The sequence below is a fragment of the Cyanistes caeruleus genome, chromosome 17, assembly GCF_971803275.1.
Source record: "Cyanistes caeruleus chromosome 17, bCyaCae1.hap1.1, whole genome shotgun sequence".
Taxonomy (NCBI): Eukaryota; Metazoa; Chordata; class Aves; order Passeriformes; family Paridae; genus Cyanistes; species Cyanistes caeruleus.
The window spans coordinates 9,723,588-9,746,423 of NC_141717.1; the positions used below are offsets into that span (position 1 = coordinate 9,723,588).

General features: G+C 41.5%; 2 protein-coding genes across 13 annotated transcripts in view; both read left to right on the top strand.

Moving 5' to 3' along the window:
- Positions 1-3,966, top strand: part of OTOA (otoancorin) — a 38,853-nt gene extending 34,887 nt beyond the window's left edge. For all 12 annotated transcript variants that reach the window (XM_086854743.1, XM_086854751.1, XM_086854749.1 and 9 more), the window contains 3 exons: positions 486-678; positions 1,782-1,871; positions 2,404-3,966. In XM_086854743.1, the coding sequence (XP_086710869.1) occupies positions 486-678; positions 1,782-1,849 (261 nt within the window). In that variant the 3' untranslated portion in view covers positions 1,850-1,871; positions 2,404-3,966. The remainder of the gene's footprint in view (positions 1-485; positions 679-1,781; positions 1,872-2,403) is intronic.
- A 5,862-nt stretch (positions 3,967-9,828) lies between these two features.
- Positions 9,829-22,616, top strand: KDELR2 (KDEL endoplasmic reticulum protein retention receptor 2). Its single transcript, XM_086854776.1, has 5 exons — positions 9,829-10,088; positions 16,680-16,780; positions 19,167-19,325; positions 20,383-20,635; positions 21,398-22,616. The coding sequence occupies exons 1-5, from the start codon at positions 9,998-10,000 to the stop codon at positions 21,430-21,432; spliced, it is 639 nt and encodes a 212-aa protein (XP_086710902.1). The 5' UTR covers positions 9,829-9,997; the 3' UTR covers positions 21,433-22,616.
- The last annotated feature ends 220 nt before the right edge of the window (positions 22,617-22,836 follow it).

The window sequence follows — 22,836 nt, forward strand, 5'->3', positions numbered from 1 at the left end:
AGAGAAAATTGAATAATAAGATTAAAGCATGGGGTCTTTTAATCTCATTGCTCTACTGCTAACTATAATCAAAGGTCAAATGTAAGTTCAAGTGAGGTTGCTTGGGAGCAGATATAAGAGGAAATGAATTAAAACACAAGAGGTTGCACAACACCGTCAGTCTTTGAACAAATCAGAAAATAAATGTCTGGAAAATTAAACTCCAAGAATATATTGAAGAAGTGTACAATACAGTGCTGGCATAGACAGCTTCTGAAGCTGTCAGCTCCCAGCATCAAAGAGAAAGGTGACAGATAGATGAGCGGTCAGGGAAGTAAATGAATACAGAGGATTCCTTTAAGCTCTATTGAGCTCTTTTATAGCAACACAGTGTTGAAGTCTACTGTCCCTCATTCCAAATGCAAGGCAGTGCTGACTTCTAATTCCTTACCTGCCTTCTATAACTGACAGCCTAAACCAATTTTTCTGTCTTTTGTTCCTCCCAGGCTTTGTCCCCAGAACAAATAGCAAACCTGGGCCCTGAGAACGCCGCCATGGTTACAGGATTGCAGCGGGAGCATCTGGATGCATCACAGCTCCAGAGCCTGGCACTGGCACTGGATGGAGCCAGGACCAGCAGCCCAGGGACACAGAGCACTGTAGGCTCTCCCCAGGAGGGGCAAACCCCAGCTCCCAGCGGTGAGTGGAGTCCTCCCTGCTCCTGCCTAGGGGAAGGGCACACACCAGTGGGGTGTGAGGTCTCACAGCACGCATCAGGGTCAGGCCTCTATTCTGAGGGTGGGTTATAGTGAACTTACTAATCAACTTCTACAATTGTGCCTCAAATCCCATGCCTGACCAAGACAAAAAGCCAGAAGGATGTTGGCTTTACCCACAACACAGGGTAATGGAGGAAGACTGTCAGATGGCATTAGCAGCTATCTAGTAGCATTACACTGTGCTAAGCACTAACTTGTGTAAAAGGTAGTCTGAAACAGTGAGCTTTTCCCTCTCCTTCTATCCCATATTCTTTGCCTAAATTTAAGGTGGGGATCTCCATCTCTGGACCTTCAGGTCAGAGCCTTTATGTGCACCAGAATGTTGTTTGCAGAGCTGGGAAAGGAGGAAGTACTGGGGTGGATTACCATCTCTATCCAGACTGCAGGACCGCTGAATAGTTTTTCCTGCCATTCCCATCCTGTTTGGAATTAAAGCTTATACTTCAGTTGTTTAATCTTTTTCGTATTTCAGTTTATACTGAAATATGGAGGTCACACTGGTGATGTCAATGGATGTGTTATGATGAGAGAGTTTGCACATAGTCGAGACAATGTTGAGAACTTATCCCTATCAGACAGCAAATTTGTTGCTTTCAGGGACATCAGTGAGACATTAGCTTTTGGAGGAGAGAGAGGGAAGCTGAAGTGCTGAAATAGGAATAAGGGGAACTAAATTGCTATGATGTTCTTGCTAGAATTAGACCAGACCTCCCAGAAGCCCCTGGGAAGTGGTCTTAGCCCTCTCAGGTATGACCTGTTCCTTCTGGAGGTCTGCCAAAGGGAGGAGTTTTCCGGGTAAGGATCACCTGAGTTCTTGAGCTTCTTGTCCATTGTTCCCATCTCCCTATGAAATGCTTCTCTTTGGAACTGTGTATGTTAAACTGGGAGTGACATCTCTTGAGACCTGAATGTAACTAGGATTCAGCTGCTGGAATTTGCTGCACCTCTTTGGGGAGGTGTAGATAAGACTTCTAGACCTGAGCTGTAGCGTGACTCTGAGAAATAAAGCCTTCTGCTTTCCAGGTGCTCCTTGTTTGAGCGGCTTTGGCATCTGGCTGTGTGCTGTGTTTACACTGCACCTGCTCTTCTGAACCCTCAAAGTTTGAGTTTGAGGTAAGTTATATTTTCAGTTAGAGGTAACTTCACAATAGAAGCACAGATCACTTGTAACAGAGAAGGACTGCAGGACCCTCTTCCTGCTTTGAACACAAACAGTTATTGAATAATTTTTCTGTATTACAAAGGTGTCTTGTACCTTGGTTAGGCTCTATCTGAATCTAATCAAGGGGAAAACACTTTATCTTATCTTTATTGTAAAGCCAAACATAACAAAGTTGTATTTAAAACTCCAGTCAATTACTGCATTGCTATTTGGAGCATGTTCTTGGTTTTACTCTGTGTTTTGCCTGTTCCAGGTTATTTTTAAGATTTTATTTTACAAACACTTCTATTTAGTAGAGTATTGCCATTAACTTTCATTGGATTTAAACATTTTGACAGGCTAATATTTAAGAAGAGCACTGGTAGGCTTGACATTTAGATACCAATTAGGCAAACTAAATGCTTAACTATTCTACTTTGTCTTTACGATTGCAAAGCAAGGCATGTCAAAAGACTTAAAATTTTTCTTTGCTTTGATTTTCAGTGTCCTGGAGCTTACAACTGTGATGCTAGAGATAAAAGAGTGTCAGCTCAGCATGAACAGTAGAATCAAGAGGCTCTGAGATTTCTAAGCACAGAGTGGTTAAATTCTTACAAGCAAGGTCTCCATCTGCCATCACGATGAGAACTATCTCCTTTCCATAGCTTTACCATTAACAAGCTACACAGTATCCCTGCAAATACTTCAAGTTTAAAAACTGGAAGTGGCTTATCTGTCTCATGAGAAAATCACTGAAATGTAGAATTGTGGGTTAGGTAGAAACTTGAATTATAGGGAGGACAGGTAGCAGGGGACTGTTATTTGGAGGCTGATGTCTGTTACCTAGTGCTTTTTACATGGGCTAATTTGGTCACACTATTGTGTCCTTTTGTTGGGTTTTCTTTTACTTCAAGTGTACATTCCCTGGAGAGGCACTATCCTTTTGTGTGGTGTAGTAGAAACTGCACTAAAAGTTACTGCTGTTGCAATAAAATAGCTTCATCTCCGGGCTGCTGGTTTAAATCCCGCTCAGACAAGAAGTGATAACAGGCTCTTAGAATTTAAGCACCTCTACAAAACGTAGTTTCCCCATGGCTGTTTGTACTCAGTACCAAACTGTTGACACTGAGGGCATTGGCAATACTTTGAGTATTTCATGTGACAAAATGCACCATGGAAACCTGCTTATGTTCATCAAGAGACAGTCCTTTCACTCCAGATGGGGTTGAAGTGTACACCTGGGAATCCTGAGGGGAAACTGTTCACTGTGCTATGCACTACTAGGACTGTCAATCCAGTATTTTCCACAAAACCTAGAATAAGGAATTTCTCATAATTATAAACCACAGATATTTTCCTGTGTTTTATCAGCATATGACTTAAGTCTTTAATATTAGCCTTTCATGCCTCAATATTTTAAACAATGGGGAAAAAGATATATTAAAAACACTCTGCATGTGAACATACATTCTGATGTTGTTCAACATGATTTTACACCACAAACAAATAACACAGTTTTCCATTTTGCCATTGCAAAAGTCTTTTTTTTTTCTAGACTAAAAAAGACAGTGCATGGACTGAAAAGTTTAGCTTTTTCGTTCAGGGCTGTACTGTAGTAAATGCCCTTCAAACTGTAATTTGTATGTCTTTATGGGAAACATTACATCTGGCTTCTCAGCCCTGAAAGTAGAATTGAAATTTTTTCTTAGGTGGGGAACCAATAGAACTGGGAGGGAGGGAGAACTGGAGGGAAGAGTCCAGCTACTGCTGGGGCAAGGTGAATGTGAGCTCTTGCTGCAGTTGGGAGTTCCCACCACAGTCCCATACAGTCTGTAATTCCTGCAGCAGCAGGGGCTAACTTGATTCTCAAGGCTCTGTTATTGGCAAAGTAGACAATGAGAGCTGTTTCTTACCCCCTCCTTTTCCTCTTCCCCCTTCAGCAATCTGCTGCTTTGGGAACTGCCTTTGCCTATAACTAACCCTGGCAAGTGTGACATGATGTTATAGATAATACTACATGCTTTAATTCTATGCATTTTGTTAGTAAAGAATTATGATTTCTGCAAACTGCCTGGCACTTTTTTCTCTAATCCTCATGGTAAGATTCCAGCTTCTCCAGCTGTGTTTCCCATTCTGCATGTGAACAGGAGATTGAGACATATATTTAAATAGAAAGAAGTTTGTTTTATTAATCCCAGGAAATACATGCAAATATCCACTAAAACCAAGAAATGCTTCAGTGGTTCAAATGCATTATAAAGATTTATCAGTGTTTTCTGATAACATACTAGAAAGTTCTGCCTCACTCAGATGTAAAAGTACTAAAAGGTTTTTTGATTTCTAGAAATTGCCTGACTTGAATTCTTTGTGCACTTCTGAAGATGCAGGAGAGTGTTTTCATGTCAAGAAGACAGTCAGCATTTCCAGTTCAGCTACTTAGGCCAAATACGTGACTTAGCTCTACCAATCCCTTCAAAAATCTATATGAGTTGAAAGTGATCTTCTTCTGTCAATATACCTGGGAGTGATTCCGTTTGCAATTATGTGAGTCAGAGTTTAGCTTTTAATTGGAGCAGGAGTGAGCTCTTTGTTTTGTGCCATCTGTGCTGTAATTTTGTTCAAACACAAGTGCTTTTAAATAGCTGAACTGCTTGATTATTTATGTATTTTATTAAATTAATAATTATGTTAAGAACTTTGGCATTGCATTTACGTTTGGTCAAGGGCTTATCTATTTCTTACAAGAGTAGTGTAAGAGGGGTAAATGTGGAGCACTGACTTAATGTTGTACTGATTTCACAGTGAGATTCCAAATCCCGTTTGCTTCATGAGATGGTGTGAGCATTTTGTATGGCAAGTATCGTATAGAAGCAATATTAGTCCTGACAGTGTACCTCTTGTAAAGGTCACTGATGGAAAAGCCCATTCTACAAAATCTGGGATTCATGAGACACCTCCATCAAAACTGTTGAAACTGAATTTCTGTGGGAAGAATAGATGGAAAGGGGAGAAAGGCATGGAGAGCAGAAGTATGCACGGTATGTAATCTGTGTGTGTGGACCTGCCGTCCATTCACAATCATGCACACTGCCAGAGGAAAACACGTGCACTTCATTTCTGTGGAACAAACCACAGAACCCCTCAGTACAGACATCTGTCCCCTCTGCAGATGTGTATTGCATACAACATGCACATGATCCCTTTCACTGGAATTCATGGGAAAGATGTCTCACAGTGCCTCTCTTTTTGCATGATCAGGATTTTGGGGAAGAATATACTACAGAGAAATGTGGTATAAAGATTGTATTCTTAATGAAATGTTCCAGTTTGTACATGTGGGTAACATTTGTTTAAACCAAGCTTAATTTCTCCTATATTCTTTTTAGTTCTTTTAGATCTTTGAGAAAGAAAAAAAAAATAGGACTGTGCATAAATCTGCTATTGAATATATATCATGATAATAATTTTATCTGCTTATGGTGAGAACTGCAGCTCTCCTCTCCACTTGTGACTGCTCTGATGGTTTCTGGGCAGTGCCGTACATCCTGTGGGATGAACATCCAACCATCCAACTGCTGACAGTCACAACTCTGATGTAGGCCTGGCTCCTCTGAGTGCTCTGAGCCCTGTGACAGGTGACCCAGTCCAGCAGTGTGTGAGAGGAGGCATTTCATTTCATTCCTGTGATTGAATGTCGGATCCTGCAGGAGTTAACAGATGGTAAGAAATATTATTGTTGGCTTATTATTTCAGTGCCTGATACCTTTATGTTCAGAATTGTGTTTAGAAAAAAGGGCTACTGATTCTGGATCAGCAGGAGAGGAAATATCCCTGAGACCTGGTACTGAGATAAATGCCACATCTGTAGTGTCTCTAAATCCCCAAAAGGAAGAAAACAGCTACCCATCCACAGTGTCTGAAAAGTGTCCCTGTTAAAGCTGGTATTATGGCTGTTGTCAGGTTTTGTACAGTTTGACTCCCAGTGATCTCAATCTGTCACATCAGAGCTAACCAGCTCCTCAGTGTGAGGCTCTAAAGATACTGTTAAAACAACAAAAAAAGGCATCCTTCCTTAATTTTAAGAAGCCCTTTATGCCTCTGTATAATCTGCTCAAATATACCAGAGGCAATTACATACTGCATTATGGCAGATTTAGCTTATCACTTCACTGCTGTGCCTAGGGATCATCACCCCCTCATTTACTTTCCAGTGACACCAATTGCAGCCCCATCATACTAGGCTGTGACCTTGTCAGAGTCCCACTGGCTGCCCCCTTGGAGCAGATGCAAGATATTGCTGAGGGTGTGCCAGCCAAACACTCCTGGGGCTAAGGGAGAGGCCTGACTCACTCAAACGAGACTCAGAAAGAAGCAAGGACTCAGCAGTCACCTGGAATGTGTCACTTGAGCAGGTAACTGGCCACAGTGCAGTGTTGGTGTTTTGGCTCATGCTGTGTTGTGGTTATAGATACCAACACTGCTTCCCAGTGGGACACTGCCAGTTTCCCCATGGCAGCTGAGGAACAGCCATCAAACTGCAGTACCTCGTTTCCCTGTCATATATTGTCCTCCTTAAAAGTAAAAATCAAATTTTAAATGATCTCTTCCTCTTTTTTTTTCTTCTTTTCTCAAAAAAGGTTGATATTCTAGGCTGGTACATAAAGCAATAGGGTCTCTTTAATTCAGTGAAAATGTTTGCATATTTTAGATAAGTTTGTGGGGTTTTCTGGTGTGTGCTTTGGGTTTTGTTTTTGAGTTTTGTTTTTTTTTTAAAGCAAGATCTGTAGGCATGGGATAAGGAAAGCTAAGAACCTTATAGTCCTGATTAGTAAAGTATTCTCATCTGTGCCATATGATGTGGGACAGCCTTGGGGACTGTTTACTCCAGTGCTGTTGGAGGGAAGGAATCTGACTTAGTTTTCCAGTAAGGCAGGAGGTAAACTGGATAGAAATGACAGGTCTGCAAAGAATAAACCAAAGGTCCAGTGCAAAAGTTAAATTTCTTTTATTGGTACCCCAGAATATTTGGAATTGCTCCTCAGAAAGGGTATTTTGTGCATAGTTATACAGCATGCTGTTAAAAGTGCAGATAAACAACAAACTTGTCAGAGAGCAAAACAGACCTGTGTACTATCCAGGTATCCATAATTTCATATTTTAGGTAAGACTGTGATCCATTATCAGACCATCTTTCCTTATCTATCTACTCAGTCCTTAGAGAAATTATGAGACTACCTCAAAGACCCCAGCGAACCTTGCCTGGCATCAGGACATGTAAGAGTTTTGCACCATAGGATATTTTTATCAAAATTCACATCTGGTTCTTTATTTGTATCCAAAAATAGATAGCCACAAAATGTATTATATTTTTTCTGCAATGAGTAGAAAGCAGCCAATGTCCATCTGTCTCTTCCTGCCCCTTTCTGTTCAGCATCAGTCTGCTTTTCCAATCCGGATTAATGAGAGGATTTTCTTGCCCTCACATGATGCAGGAACACAGCTCACAGCCCAAGTGACTGAACATTGAAGTATTAACTGGAGGAATTGTGATTGATGGATTTCTTGTTTTGCTGGCAACAGCATAGCAATTATCTTCTAATGTTTTAGCTGGTATAATTAGCCTTAGAAATACTTAACAGCATATCACTTAATACTGTAAACTTCTCTTTGAGGGACAAAGAGAAAAGGAGAGAAGCCAAAAGTAAATTCCTGTAAGAGAAATATGAAAACAGTGAAAATGCTAATCTGACACAGATAGAGCAGGGGAATATTTTCTGGTACAGCTTTCCTCAATAATTTTTAACCATTGCATATGGAAGTGAACTGTATTGATTTATCAAAGAATAGCCATTGCTATAGTTAAAATCCCATTGGTTTGATGCACAAGCTGAAACTGCCTTAGGTCATCTTTAACTGGGGCCTGACATGTTGCAACATTAAATCAGATGTCAGAAAACAACTTAGATCACAAACAAGTTCTGAATATATATTGCATGAACTGAGAAAGGGGGTTGAGAGAATGGATGTCAGCTCTCTGCTTTTAATGTATCTGTTAAATAGATTCCAGATATGCATCTGGTTTTTAATAGCTACTTTTATTTCAGTATTCACCCTTTCAGAGATCTGACATACTAAATGTACACATTTCAATCAAGTCTGTGTCAAACAAGCTGGTCCAGCCACTCCGAGTCATGTCTGTTTTCAGACCTCACATGTGTGTAGTGATACAAGTGCCTCAGCACTGCAGGTGCTGATGTTATAGTTACGAATTTTCACTTTCTCCCCTCCTGTTGCAGTTGGAACCACAGATTTGGGGAGTTCTGCCAAATGCTGTCATTTTCAGTACAGATTCTCCAAGTACTATACTTGGGTTTTTAATATGTACCCTCAAGTAGGCAACTCACTGGTGGTTACATCAAACATTATTTGATGCCAAAAATTACTCAATATCTGTTTAAAATATTTATTCTATTAGAGTTCAGATCTATAAAACTTTTCAAATGCAACGTACAACCTCTTCTCTTAGGAAGTGACATGAGATACCACAGAGCTTGTCAAGGAATTGTACTGCTGTGCTTGTAAACACAGTGCTGGTAAAAGGACAGGCTTTGATTCATAATCTCTGAAAATAAGTAAATTTGATTTTGTCACATTGTGGGTACTTACTAAAAAACTCAATAGTAGGTACTAATCAGTTCTCTTTTCTCAGGATTATGCAAACTCTTTAAAGAGTTCAATGTTTCTGCCACATTTTAAACAGAAAAATTAAAATATTTTAGTTAGGATGGATCCTTTTCATGAATTTCAAACAATCCATAACCTTCTGCTGTGGGAACTTTTCAGTGTATCATTCTGTAACATTACACTATTTCCTCAAACAGGGTGTGAAACAATGTAAACAAAGAGATTTTGAAGAAATGAGCTGCCCAGCAAAGCACCACTGTTTACCTGGAATAAGCTGTTACCCATTTTCTACAACTACTGGAAATCCTATTCCTGAGCAGCTATTCCTATTTTTCTTTGCTACTGTTTGGATTGTTAGGTTTTTTAACAGAGAACATTGGAAAGTTATTGGAAAGGGCCTCTTTTAAACTGCCCACCTAACCTTGCTGATCATGTCCTGTTTTAGGGATTAAGGACGCTGAAGAGGCAGCATGCGTAATTGAAGAAATGGTTGCTTTTTTTTTTTTTTTCTTGGAAGTTTACACAGAATCCCAGAATTGTTAGTGTTGGAAGGGACAGCTGGAGATCACCCAGTCCAACCCTCCTGCCAAGGCAGGGTCACCTGGAGTAGTGACACAGGAACATGTCCAGGTGGGTTTGGAATGTCTCCAGGGAGGGAGAATCTGAGGAGTCTGTCCCAGTGTTCTACAACACTCAATGTAAAAAAGTTCTTCCTCGTGTTAAGGTGAAAGTTGTGTTTTGGTTTATGGCCATTGTTCCTTGTCCTGTCACTGGGCACCACGGAAGAGTCTGGCACCATCCTGGCACAGAGCCAGAGAAGCTGTTGCTGCTCCATGCCTGGAAGTGTTCCAGGTCAGGCTGAATGGGATCCTAAGTACCCTGGTCCAGAGAGTGGCATCCCTGTCCACCCAAACCATTCTGTGATTCCACGATTCTGTGACCCTCTTGGCATCCACCTTTGTGATATTTATATGTATTGATTAGATCCCGCTCAGTCTTCTCCAGACTACCAAGGCCCAGCCCTCGCAGTCTCTCCTAAGAGAGACGCTCCAGACCCCTCATCACCTTCATGGCCTCCGCTGGACCCTCTCTGGTAGCTGATGTAGATTTTCATACCGTTGGCCTACAAAACATAATGAAATATGCATATAATATAATATATCTTATATTCGCTATTCTATATATACACAGATCAACTGCGCGACCGCTCCCCGCCGCTCTCCGGGGCCCGCGGCTGCCGGGGCGGCCCCGCCGTGAGGGCGGCGCGGGGCGGGGCGGGCGCTCCCCCCGCTTCCCGGCGTGCACCGGCGCGGGGCTGCCTGGCCACGTCCCCGGGCCACGTCGCTCGGTGCCCGCTGAGCTTGCGCCATCTTCGCTCCCCGGCTCCGGCTGCGCCGCCGCCTCTGCCGCCGCCATGAACATCTTCCGTCTTACCGGGGACCTGTCCCACCTGGCGGCCATCATCATCCTGCTGCTCAAGATCTGGAAGAGCCGCTCCTGCGCGGGTGCGTGCGGAGGCCGCGGGGCGGGACCGGCCGGGCGGCTCCGGGCCGCGGGGCCCCGCGGGAGCCTCGCTGGGGCCCCGCGGCATCGCCCCGAGCTCGCCGCGGCTGCGGGGTGTTGCGATCGCCCCCGAAGGACCGCGCCCCGGGGAGAGCCCGGCGAGCCGGGGCGGGCGGGTGGAGGTCCCGCCTGTCTCAGTGGCCCGGGAGGCGGCCCTGGTGAAGCGGGGAAAGGCGGGGAGGGGATTGACCCCGCTGGGGCGCCCCTGAGGGCCCCCGGGGCGGGCGGGCAGAACTCGGCCCGGGCAGATGAAAAGGGACGGTCGCTCCCGTCCGCACAGGGGAGGGGGCTCTGCCCTCCTCCTGACCTCCCCGAGACTCGGCCCCCTCCAAATCCAGCGCTAGCGAAGCGGGTGAGCAGCCGGGAGAGGGGGAAGGAGGAGGCGCATCCCCGCTCCGGGGTGGGGGTGCGCCGGCGGGGGCTGCCATTCCCTGAAAGGTGTTGTGGTTGCCATTATTTGTACTTTAATCCCTGTGCACCGCCGCTCCGGCTGTGTCCGGGAGGGTCGCTTCTTCCTTACGTAACTGCCCGGCGGCAGGCGAATGAATGGGGAGGCCGGTTTGGAGGAGGGGGGAGGAATTCGTCCCCCGCGGGGCGGGCAGCCGCCCTCCCTTCATCCCTCTGTCCCTCCATCCCTTCCCTCGCCTGCCCTGGCCGCGCCCGGCCCCTGGGCCGCCGGTGTACGCGGCAGTCCCGGGTTTGGTGCAGCGCCGGCCGCCGCTGACTCGCAGTTCGCAACCTCTGAAGTTTCCCCGCTTTCCCCTTCCCTCCGCGGCCAGCCTCACGCTCCCCCTCTCCTTCGTTTTTATGCGGGAATGGAACTGTTTCGTGCTGCTGTTAGGGCTGGTGGAGGGGCTGCTGTCGGCCGGGCCAGCTTGCAGTAGGAAGCAGTAGGAGGGAGATTCCCGGCGGGAGCCGCGGGCCTGTGTGACGTGGCAGCGGGAGCGGCGCCGGGTCCCGGCCGGGCGAACCCCGCTCCGCCGCCCCCCGCTGCCGCTTCCCCCCTTTCGGAACGGGCGTGCTCCAATTCCTTGTGCCGTGGTACGCTTTCCCCCGTCGACTGTACGGTGTGGTGGTTGGAGGGAATTGCAGGCAGTTCCCATAACTGCAGCATAGCTTATTTCTTTCAGAAAACTGGGAGTTATTGTCATTCAAAATGGGCATTTCCTTGCGGTGTGTGTGTTATGTGGGTCGGACCACCCGCCCTGGGAATACCGGTTTCGTTGTGCACGGGAGTTTGAATGTGAGCTTGACTTTGCCCTCTTTCCAGTGAGCTGCTTCTTTAGTGAGGGTGATTGTTCTTGAAATCAGTTTGCCATGTTTTGATGATACTGTTCAAATACCGGGTTAGTACTGTTGAACAGATGTATCTGTAAAGTTTTCAGTTAAAAACATGAAGAATTAGTTTAATTTGTTACCTGAAATAACAGAGAATGGGGAAATGAAAGAGATTTACACTACAGGTAGGAGGAAGTACGGGTTCTGTATGTTGTCACGTCAAATGACTAGCTAATCACTTGGTAGCACAAAATAAAATAGTAAATTAATAGTTTTGTTTTTAAAAAAGTAAACTAATAGCTTTGGTTTTTAACAGACAAAGTAAAAGCTGTTCTTAACTTTACAAAAGAGGTCAAGCAAGTGACTCCATGGCCCACATGCAGCGGTAGTGCAGAACTATTGTTCCTGAGGTCATGGAACACAAGAGCACCTTCCTGATAAACCTACCTGGCTCAGGCTCTAGTGCATCACAGGAATCCAGCCAGGATCTGGCAGGAGAGGGCCTTGCCTTCTCCAACTCTTGTGTAGAGTTTTGTCCTGTGATTGAGAAATGGAGTTGAGATTACAAACAGCAGGAGGGTTAATGATCTAAAAACGGAATATCATTTACTGTCTGAAGAAAGAAAATTAGAAATTCTATTGCAAGGCTGAAATTCAGATAGGGTTTGAGCCAAGAGATTCTTAAGTGACCTTTGGATAGGAGGCTATTTACACAGTACAGTGTGACCTGGTCCCATCTTTCTGCTTAAAAAGTGATCTGATATTGCTTTCCTTAAGCTAATTGTGATTGAGAATCTGTACTGCTAGGGGTTTATTCATAAGAAAGCAGCCTCACACCAACCATTGGTACAGCTTTCTCCAAGAGAAAAAAGTAAACAGGCCTGTATCACATAGGTGATACAGCTCTCCCCTTTCCCAAATTAGCCACCACCCCTGGACACATCCATGAACTCCTTCAGTAAAAAATACTTGATTAATTAATTTTCTTAAGAAAAAAAAAAAGCAAAAAGCAGGGATGTGTTTGTCAGGGGTTGTTTGGTTGTTTCTTTGGTGTCTTCTAGTTCTACCTGAGTCCTCAGAAGTAAATCGAGATTGGTGGTGCTGCTATGAGATTGGTGTCTGAGGCCTAACAAGTTTGTCTAGAATTAGAAGAACGTGAATACCTCGAAGGAACACGAGCAAAGAATTTTATTTTTGGGGCTCTATTCTGTTCCTCCTAGTAGTTCATTGTTGTTAGTTGAGGTTTCTATTAGCAAAACCTTTGTAAATATATATTTGCATATGTTTGTAAAGTCATACAAGACAATAACCCCTAAGTAGTTACCAGTTAATGTTGAGCACCTACGAAGAGCCTCTTATTACAGGGCTTTCTGCCATTCCTTTACATTGTATGGTTATTAGAACCATTTATAAATTAAATAAACTTATACCTCGTGGTTATTGGTGACTAAAGAAACATGGGCAAACCAGCTGCTACTTTACTGTGCACTTTCGAAGCAGTAGAGGCTTTGAAAATAAATAAGGGCTTCTGACTGCTGGCTGAATTGCAGGCTGTGATCCATGAAGAGCTGGCAAACCACATGGTGCCGACTCCTCTCTTCTGGTTGCATCTGTGTGTGTCTGAGGCCTTTGTTCAGGGAGAACTCAGAGGCCTGTAAAAGCAGCTGGAAATGAGGGAGACAGCCTGTGCACCTCTATTGCAACCTGCTGTTTTTTGAAGACTCACAGTCCCCATTTTCTTTCTTAAGAAGTGACTCCTCTAATTGAAGAAGATAGGTAAAGCTAGGCTCATCTGCGTGTTGAAGCAGTCTGTATTTTCTGTGTTCTAGAAACTTTTTTTTTTTTTCTTATTTAGTCAATAGGTTGAAAAGAGAACAAGGGGAAAGCAAATCAAATAATGACTTCAGAATTTTAGAGTTGGCAGGGAAACAATTTTTTACACGTCTGGTTATTTGAGTTTCCAAATTTAGAATTTGGAAAGATGTTTGCCACTCAAAATAACAGCTCAAAAATCATTAGGAAGAGCCATGGACAATGTAGTAGGTAACTCTGTTATTGACATCATGTCATAATTACAAAATTAATGAGACTTTAGGAATCCTGTGCTTCCAAACATTCTTCTGTTCAGACTGTATTTTCTTACCCATTTCAAGTCAAATTACATTGTTTGCAGTGCAAATTACTGCCTGAAAATTGATTCGCATTTCTCTGTGCCATTTATCAAGTGTTAAAGGTGACCTGCAGTTGCAGTGCTGTCAGATTATATGCTGTATACTCTAAAAAAATACTGTAGATTGTAAATGTGTAGTACTTTTGGTAGGTAATGTAGCTGTATCTCAATTTTATGTGCCTACTGTGGACCAGATAATATGCTAAGATGAGGACTTCTGACAGCACTTTGCCATAGGCTGCTGCTAATTTGTCTGTATATTCTCAAAAACTGCTGCTTTTGGTAGCTTTGGAATTTCTTCTCTATTTAAAGGAAAGTGTTCTCTTTCTCAGGTGGAAAATTTGTCTTTAAAATTAGGTTGGGTTTTTAAATTGGAAGAACAGGGATCTTAATGCTAGTATGTTACTAGCAGAACCAAAGAAGCTGTGGTTCTGTGGCTGATGTGGACTTGGGATAGAACTGAACTACTTTATTTTAAAAAGTCTGTGAAGTTTCCATGGCAAAGTATGGACTGGCCTTTCTTAGAAGAACTTTTGTTTGTAGGTTTTATGGCTGTGATGTGCAGTTCATAGTTGGTAAGTGCTGTATACACACCACAGCTCCGAGCCTCTGCTTCTGCCTGTTATTCCTTACCTGACTCACTACAGCAGAATGAAATTGATAAGAAAGTACTACAATTTCAGCTCTGCCCTCCTGCCTGGCTGTGAAAATCACCTGAATTAAAGTTTCATGCTATGGCTTTCAGCCAAGCTGGAGCACAGAAGTTGAAGGAGTTTTTCCACATGTGAGGATGAAACAAAACAGAGGGGTTTGGCTCTTCCAAATTTGAGCCCAGAGCTTTGGAAAAAGAAATAAAAACATTTTTATTTAGTTCAAGAACTAAGTAATGTTCGTGGGGGTAAAAGGAGAGGGAGAAGGATGAGAATAACATTGTAGCCTCAGTGTATTGCAGTGTCCAGCAGTGAGCCAGGGTCAGTGCTATGACATATTGATATATTTCCTAAAGTTTTGAAATGCATTGAAGTTGTAAAACTGTGTTTACCTGTTCCCTTGTTCTGTTCTTGCTTGTGGTTTAGCTGTTTCTCACAGTTTGCCTGTCCCTTCATAGGCCTTTGGTACAATTTAAACTTTGCTTAGTCTAGTCTAGCCTACTTAACCTGAAAATTAGTTTAATCTTGAGTCTAGGGTGGGTTTCAGGATTTCACAAGTATTCTAAAGATTCAAAAATCAGTACTGATTGCAAGTATTGAAAGGCTTAATAAAAATTACAACTTTGGGGTTGTGGAGGTAAGACTGGCAATGGCTTAGAAGAATTTTTCAAGTATATTATATGTATTTATGACTGCATATCCAGATCCAAATTTATAGCTGCTATCAGTACTTAATATCTTTTATATGCTTTTTTTTATTTTATTTTATTTTTTTTCTGTTCCCAGTTATTTGCTAAAAGAAAATAGCGTGCTAGATAATTTAGCCTAATTATATTCTGTAGTGTGATGCTATTCTGTAATCTGTCCAGGTGGATTTCTATGTCCTGTGGATTCTGACCTTTGCTTGCTGTGAGGTTTTATTGGCAAGTTGTGATGCCAACAGGCACACCTGGGATGAACCCAGAGTGCTGCTGCAGCTGTCAGTGCAATGCAGTTGTAGTTCAAGAAATATCAAATGTATTTTTTTTTCTAAACTTTGGGAGGTGTTTTGTTTGTGGGTTTTTGGTTTTGTTGTTGGGTTTTTTTGGGGGGGAAGGGTAGAGGGGACAGCAGTGTGTTTTATTTGTAATACTTGCAGCTTATGTTTTATGACTTAACAGCCTGCAGGTTTTGAGATGGTCTGTGTTCCCTGTACTGCACTTGGGCTATTCTGTAGGCGGCACATCAGGCTCACCTTGCAGACATTTCACAAATGAAAGTTGCAAACACACCCCTTACTAATTGTTACTGTTTCATTCTTGTACTCTATAGGTTAAATTCCTTCATCTGGAGCAGTTTATTCCATGTTCCTTGAGCTGGAGTGAAAAGGGACTTCAATAGCCATAGCAGATTGCCTTCTTCTAATTGCTTTATGGCACTGTTTATAAAAGCCTTTCTAGAAGTATCTCTGTATAAAGGGACAAGGATTTTCAGCCTTGCATCATAACCCTCTCCTACAGAGTATTTTTCCCTCTTGTTTTTTGAACAAGACTTGCATGCTTAGCTGAACAGATTCAATTATTTTCGCCCTGGATGACTGAAAACAAGAATAATTGGAATAACGAGATAGAGGCACAGAGTAGGTTGTTTTGTCCCCCTGCTGTGACACACCACCACATCAGTATTTTGGAGCAATGCTTCACCTCAGTTTTCGGAAGCTTTTAGTGACTGATTGTGCAAAGCTTTTATGCTTCTAGCTGTGCTCTAGTGCCTGAAGTGCAAACAAACATTTTGACATTGGGGCTTTGACCTAGAATCAAAAGTTGCTTTGAAGATGCAGTGTAGATGTCTGACATTTTATCTCACATCTCTTTCTTTTTAATATTTTGTTTTAGTACATAATAACATGTGGGTTTGATTGTTTGATGTTTTTCTCACCATGTGGTCAATTGAGTCTGTGAATTGAATTGCCTTATGTTTAAAATCTATGTATTCTTCTAAAATCCCATTATTGGAGCTACCATACCTTCTCCTTGTCACTGGGTCTGTTCTGTCTATTGCCCTTGTACCTTTCCAGCTGTTCAGCATCTAAAGGTTATACTGAGGCATGTGACAGCACTCTGAGAACTGAAAGTCGATGCAGCCTTGCCCAGTGATAATACAGAACTGATAGCTTGCAGGTGATATTTTTGCAGATGACACTACCTGCTGTGAGTAACTTCTAAACCTTGTGTAGTGCCAGCACCTCTTCCACTACAGGGTAACTTATGTTCACACTACTGAGCTATATGGGCTTAGAATTCTGTTTGTACAGCTTGGGAACTTGGATTTTGTCCTAATGTTATGATCAACTTGCTTAAAAATAAAAGAGCTTCATCTCTCTCATCCTGGTCATCAAATGTTTCAAAGCACCTCATCATTTTCTGAATGATTAATTATTTCCTTTATCACTTTAGGTATTTCTGGGAAAAGCCAGCTTCTGTTTGCACTGGTCTTCACTACCCGTTACCTGGACCTCTTCACTTCATTCATTTCATTGTATAACACATCTATGAAGGTAGAGTATACTGAAGAGTTAGAAAAGCTAGTGAGGCTGCATGCAGAGTGCCTAATTTCATTAATAAAAGCCATTTTTAATGGCCCACTGCACCAAAGTTCTAGATGAGCTTTGGATAAAGACTGTGGAAGATGGAGTCAAAACCCTACTTTTTTTCTGCACTCTACATGCAATTTAAAAAAACCTATTTATATTAGAATGAATGGTATTTTGGTTATTGAAAATACAAGCTTTTGGAAAAATGGTTTAAATAAACTGTATTTCTAAATTGAGACATTAAAGCTCAAGTAAATCTCCTTTTATTCACTACAAGGTAAATTAGTATTCAGGATGCACTGCCTGGATTGCAGCTACTGTCTGGTCAGAGGCTGATCAAAAGTTGACAAGAATAAGCTCTAAGGAATGTAGCTTCTGTGAGTTATACCCCTGTCACTTGCCCACTGAATGTCAGTGAGCCTGAATTAGAGTTTGTTATTTACTCATTCCTGCAATTTCTGGTGCTGAGTACAAGAAAATAAAGCAGTAGTCTGGGAGAGGGCAGTATGTTTGTGGTTTTTTAATCCAGATCCTTTACTCTTGGATTTTCTTGATGCTTTTCAGCTTTAATTTAGAGGCTAGTATAACTTAGCCAAGAGGAAAGACCAAAATATTCAATAATGCAAAATGTACAGATGAATGAGGGAAATAATACTGTAAAATAAAATACTGTGTTTTAAACTCGCACTTTCTTTCCAACAAGTGAAATGTGTATGCTTAAGTTTTAATATTAACAATATAGATGAGGAGCTGTGGATTAAATAAAATATTCTTGAAACAGAAGCTTTTTCCATATGTAATTTTTGACTGGAAGGTATCATTAGGTGCACTAAAAGAGCAGGTAGGGGAGTTTTGCCATTTATTTATTTATTTATTGGTTGTGATTCAGGGCCATGACCACATCTTTGCTCTGCAGCCCTCCTAATCAGAAAAATGAATGTGGAAATACTAACTTTGAAAATGGTAGCCTCTATTTCAGTTTCAAAGGTTCCTGCTTAGAAAGACTGTTGGATATAATTGTCTTTTCAGCCCATTATTGAAGCTGCTTGAGTGTCCCAATGCAATTTTGTGTTATATTTATATATATGTAGGAGTACGTAATGTTACACAGTTGTTGAGAATAATTGAGAACTTGAGAGAACTTTAGTTGAGAATTTGAGAGTTGGGATTCTTGAGATGAAGAAATCTGTAATATAAGAAATAGGGCTAATTACTAATTACTTAGTGTCTTCTATGACCATACCTGCTATGATTAGTTTATACCCATAGTAAAGCTCCTCTGAACCTGGTATGTGATTCTTTTGTGATTCCATTTGGCTGGGGTGCTCGTGCAGCAGAGCCTTTGGATTCTGAGCTCCTTAATACATTATTTTTAGGATTTTGTGTTGAGCAGAGCATTAGTGATTAATAGCATCTGCAGACAGTGGGATTTTTAATCTGTTACTTCTCCATTGCAAATAACCCTTTTCTAATGTGATAAATGGTTTGGAAGATTTAATATTTGTGCTGAAACTGGCAGAAGCTAAAATATTTGTCTAGTCTGCTGTACTGTGTTGACTGCAGGACAATGAGCTCTGTCCTGATGATGGCAGATTGACCTTTAGAAAGTCTTAGATTCTCTCTAGTTCTGTTTTCTCACCTGTAAAATGAAGCTTTTTGCTTATTCCACAGGGAATACCTATAAAGCCTACTGTGCCATAACCATTCAAAATGGTTAGACATCAGCTCAAATTGAATTCTGGTTCATTGCTTCTCCCAGTTTCTTAGTCTTGCAGGTTTTGTGGCCTGTTGGTTGGTGAAGAACAGTGTCCAGTTGTCACTTTTCAGATTTTAGAGATGTTTAAAGGTCCAAAGCAAATCAGCTAACTTGTGATATGTTAAATGGTTGTCTGAATGGGGCTTATTGAATATTTTTTAATTGCCACATGAGCCACGCCACACTGGGCTTTTTGAATGTAGAAAGGCCCCTTCCGTTATTATTGTGTGTATGCACCTGCACATTTTTAACCTAAATGTTCAGGGCCAGTGCTTCCCCTGCAGCTGCAGAACATGTATTTCTTCTCTAAATCACTTCCTTAGTTCTGGAAAGGATCTTCACCTTTGGGCAGTCACTTCAAACATGGACAATGCCTTTAAAGCAACAAAACCAGTAGAGCCCAGAGTCATTCAGTTTTGAATTATTACTCCACTGACAAAAGTTAAGCACCATCAACAGCCTGCAAAACCTCATAAGCAATGCAAAGAATCAAAAAAGACCACACTTCCTCCTCTTAGTGGTTATTCAGGGAGTGTGATTTAATCCTGGAACCTCTATGGATTGTTTTGGGGTTGTTTCTTTCCTTGCCCTCAGCTTATCTACATCGCTTGCTCGTATGCCACCGTGTACCTGATCTACATGAAGTTCAAGGCCACCTATGATGGAAACCATGACACCTTCCGAGTGGAGTTTCTGATAGTTCCTGTTGGTGGGCTCTCTTTTCTTGTCAATCATGACTTCTCTCCACTGGAGGTGAGTTGAAGTGGACAGGAGATGTTACTTTTTTTTTTGGCTAAAATATTTAGAACATGAGCATTTTTAACCTGTCTAGTGAATGGTTGAAGGGTGTCTATGTTTAGTAGGTTCAGGCTAATCCTTTCATCAAAGAATCTGTGTGGTGCAGATGTCTGTGCAAATTGAAGGCACCTCAGGAGACCAGCATTGTTATCAGCATTGATTATTTTATTAAGCAGAATGTGTTTTTCCCACTTTTGCACTTTGATGGCTGTATTCATTCAGAATTCCTTTTGTTCCATTTGTTAAAGAAATGCCCAGCAATGCAGTTTGTGAATAGTTGGTGCCACCTGGTGAAAACAAAAGGAATTATACTACTACTTAAACATTTGCATAGAATTGCAAATGGTCTAGACCATTAAAAAGAATTGCATTATATTTAAAATGCAGCTATGTGTTTAATTACAGAAAAATTACACTAAAAATGTAATTATAGAGGGTTCAAAGAAGTAGTTTTTTTCCTACAAAATAGAGAGCAACTTTAGATGCTTGTTTTACATAGACTGAGCTGCATTTTTATATTGAGGTTAAATAAATTTATTTCAGAGTATGGGAATTTGAATTGCAACACTTTGAGACATATTTTAGATTTTTGTTCTGTGTTTTTTACAAACACATAGATAAAAAAATGGAAGAACATTGGAGGGGGAAGAACTTCATCTTCCCTGCAGCTTTCTCAGCATGGACTTTAAGTTGCATCTCATGCTAATGTGAACTGGATGCACACAAATTCCCTCACAAGTAAACCTGTGTGTGCCAGCTCAACAGAGAGCTGGTTTGGGGAGTCTGCTGTCTGCCAGAAGAGGTCCTTCCTCCCATCTTCTGGTTGATTATTAAGATTTCACTTAGTTTTTTCTGTACCAAGGAATGTTTGCCAAAATACTGTACCTGTATGAATAGGTGTTTATCCATAACATTGTTAGAGAGTAAAAAGTCAAGCCAAGTCAAATGTTTTCTTTCCTGCTGTTATCAGTAAGACAGTTGAATATATTGTGTGTGGTTTTTTTCCTTTCAGATACTGTGGACCTTTTCCATCTATCTTGAATCGGTTGCTATTCTCCCTCAACTTTTTATGATCAGCAAGACTGGGGAAGCAGAGACCATCACTACTCACTATCTTTTCTTCTTGGGTCTGTACCGTGCCTTGTACTTAGTCAACTGGATTTGGCGCTACTACTTTGAGGGATTTTTTGACCTCATAGCTGTTGTTGCTGGTGTGGTCCAGACCGTTCTTTACTGTGACTTCTTCTATTTGTATGTTACAAAAGGTAAGTAATGCAGTAATGTCCAGCTTCAGGTTGTAGAATGTAGCAGTGAACAGGTTCTTAGGGATCTGCAACATCAGCATTATGAGTTGTTAATTCTTTGTGAAAATCAGTTCTGAAGTATCTGTAATTTATTGAGTACAGTTTCTGCTAGTGGGGGGCATTTCTGAGGATTTTTTTGGGGTATGGATAGAACATAAATGTATAAATGGTCTGAGGAACTTTTGGAAAAACTCAACTGTGGCTCAATATATATTGCTGTTGCCTTCCAAGGCTAAAGCATGATCCTCCTGCTTCCCCTGACCATGTACCTTGTTACATGCAGATCCCTGCTTACAGACACCTTTCTCAGTGCTTTAAATACTGTGTTTTGGATGTTTCTGTTTATGCTGAGTGTAGAAGCAGACACTTCTGCTGAGTGCATTAATAATTCTGCTCTTACTCATATTTCAGCTTCCATCATGTAACCACAAAGCTGCAGGGGCTGTGTTGTTTTAGTCTTAATTCTTAAGAGGCTGTGGTGAGGGGCTAGTATGTCCTATGAGGATGAAAAGTGGGAACTCCAGGGTGCCACAAGAGGGCAAGGTTAGAATTGTTAATTCTAATTTTACCAGTATATATTGAAGAGAGACAGACAGCCTGAGAGGATTGTCTGCAGTAGATCCATTTGGTGTGAAAGGTCCTTTTGACATTTTAACAGTGTCTGCTTCTCCTGCATTATAACTTTATTTTGCTGACTGTTTTCTCTCCCACTTTTCCTTGCAGTCCTCAAGGGAAAGAAGCTCAGTTTGCCAGCATAAGTGCCAAAACATCACTAGCATCTGTCCTTTTGGATGCTTGGACAGAACAATCCTTATCACAAGCAAAGGTGAAGATGCTTGAGACAGAAAGTCAGAAACACAGCTCTTTATAGTGCAGATAGTCATCAGCGGCTCTGTAAGAACGGAGGAAAAACAACCAGCAGATTTCTGTTTGATGCATCTTGCCTTTATCTTTTTTATTACTATGTATAAAGATTTTTTACATAAAGAAACTTATACTGTATTAATAAATTCAGTGTATGGTTTCAATTGGAATAGTTCCAAAAGTGAGATTTTTGTGAGATTGTTTATGACCAGGAACAAGTGCAAACGTTTTTTTAATTTTCAAGATTTTCTTTGAAATGACTGATTTTTTTCTTTTTTTTTTTTTTTTCCAGTGCACAAATATGTGCATCCTTGATGGATGGTAGTCATCTGTTCTTTCCCTTTGATTCAGTTTTCATTCCACTATATTTATTTTTTTTTCCAAAAGGCGAATATTTGTCAACTCTAAATCTGAAACCACCGATGTTTGATGTGATGTGCTGGTGCCCAGTCTTTGTGCCATCTGCTGACATGGAGTTCCTTATTCAAAATATATGTTGGTGCTAGGAGGGGAACAGTCACGTTTTGTAGTTGTTCCCCTTCTAAAACAGGCTGATGGCAAGAGGGCAGTGAGGAAATCACTTGAGGCTACAAGGACGGGCTGTTTCCTGTTCTGCCATGATGTCTGGGAAGGTAATCCCAATAATGAAAGCACTTGGCAGCCCAGGTTGTGAGGGGTAAGAGATGCGATTGTGTTAATTAGTGGCAAATGTTTGTGACTGTGTTGTTTGTTCAGGAAGAGAAGGTTAAATATCTTGGATGTCCAGCCCTGCTCTACCATTACAGCTGCAGGAATGGGAGACTTGTAAGTTGTTGATTACAGAAATCTGTGGGTGATCATTTAAAACAATATCTACATTTTCTTATTAATGAATGCTTTATAAGCAACTTCCATGTTCAGCTTCAAGTGGTTTTTGATGTCACTTTTGGACAATTAATATTTTTTTTATAAACTTTTCAGAATCAGCAGCACCAGTTACCTTTCTTCATCCTTTAAATGATTCCCTTTTTTTACTGAGCTGTTGCATGATTTATCCTGTGTTACCATCCTCAATAAACACTTTATGAAATGGTGAAAACATTTTGGAGTTTTTTTCTTTTTTTCATTCTAGAATGTGAAAGTTTTCAGTTTACTTGGGACTGGATGAAAAGTTGCAATGAGGATGAGTTTCTTAATGTCACTGCTGTGTTGAAATAAAGAGGTTTTAAGTCTCGGAGGAGCATTATCACTGATGGAAGCAATAATGGCTGAGTTCTGCTTGTTTAGTGAGAGCTGAAGTCTTCAGCCTGGTGCAGAGG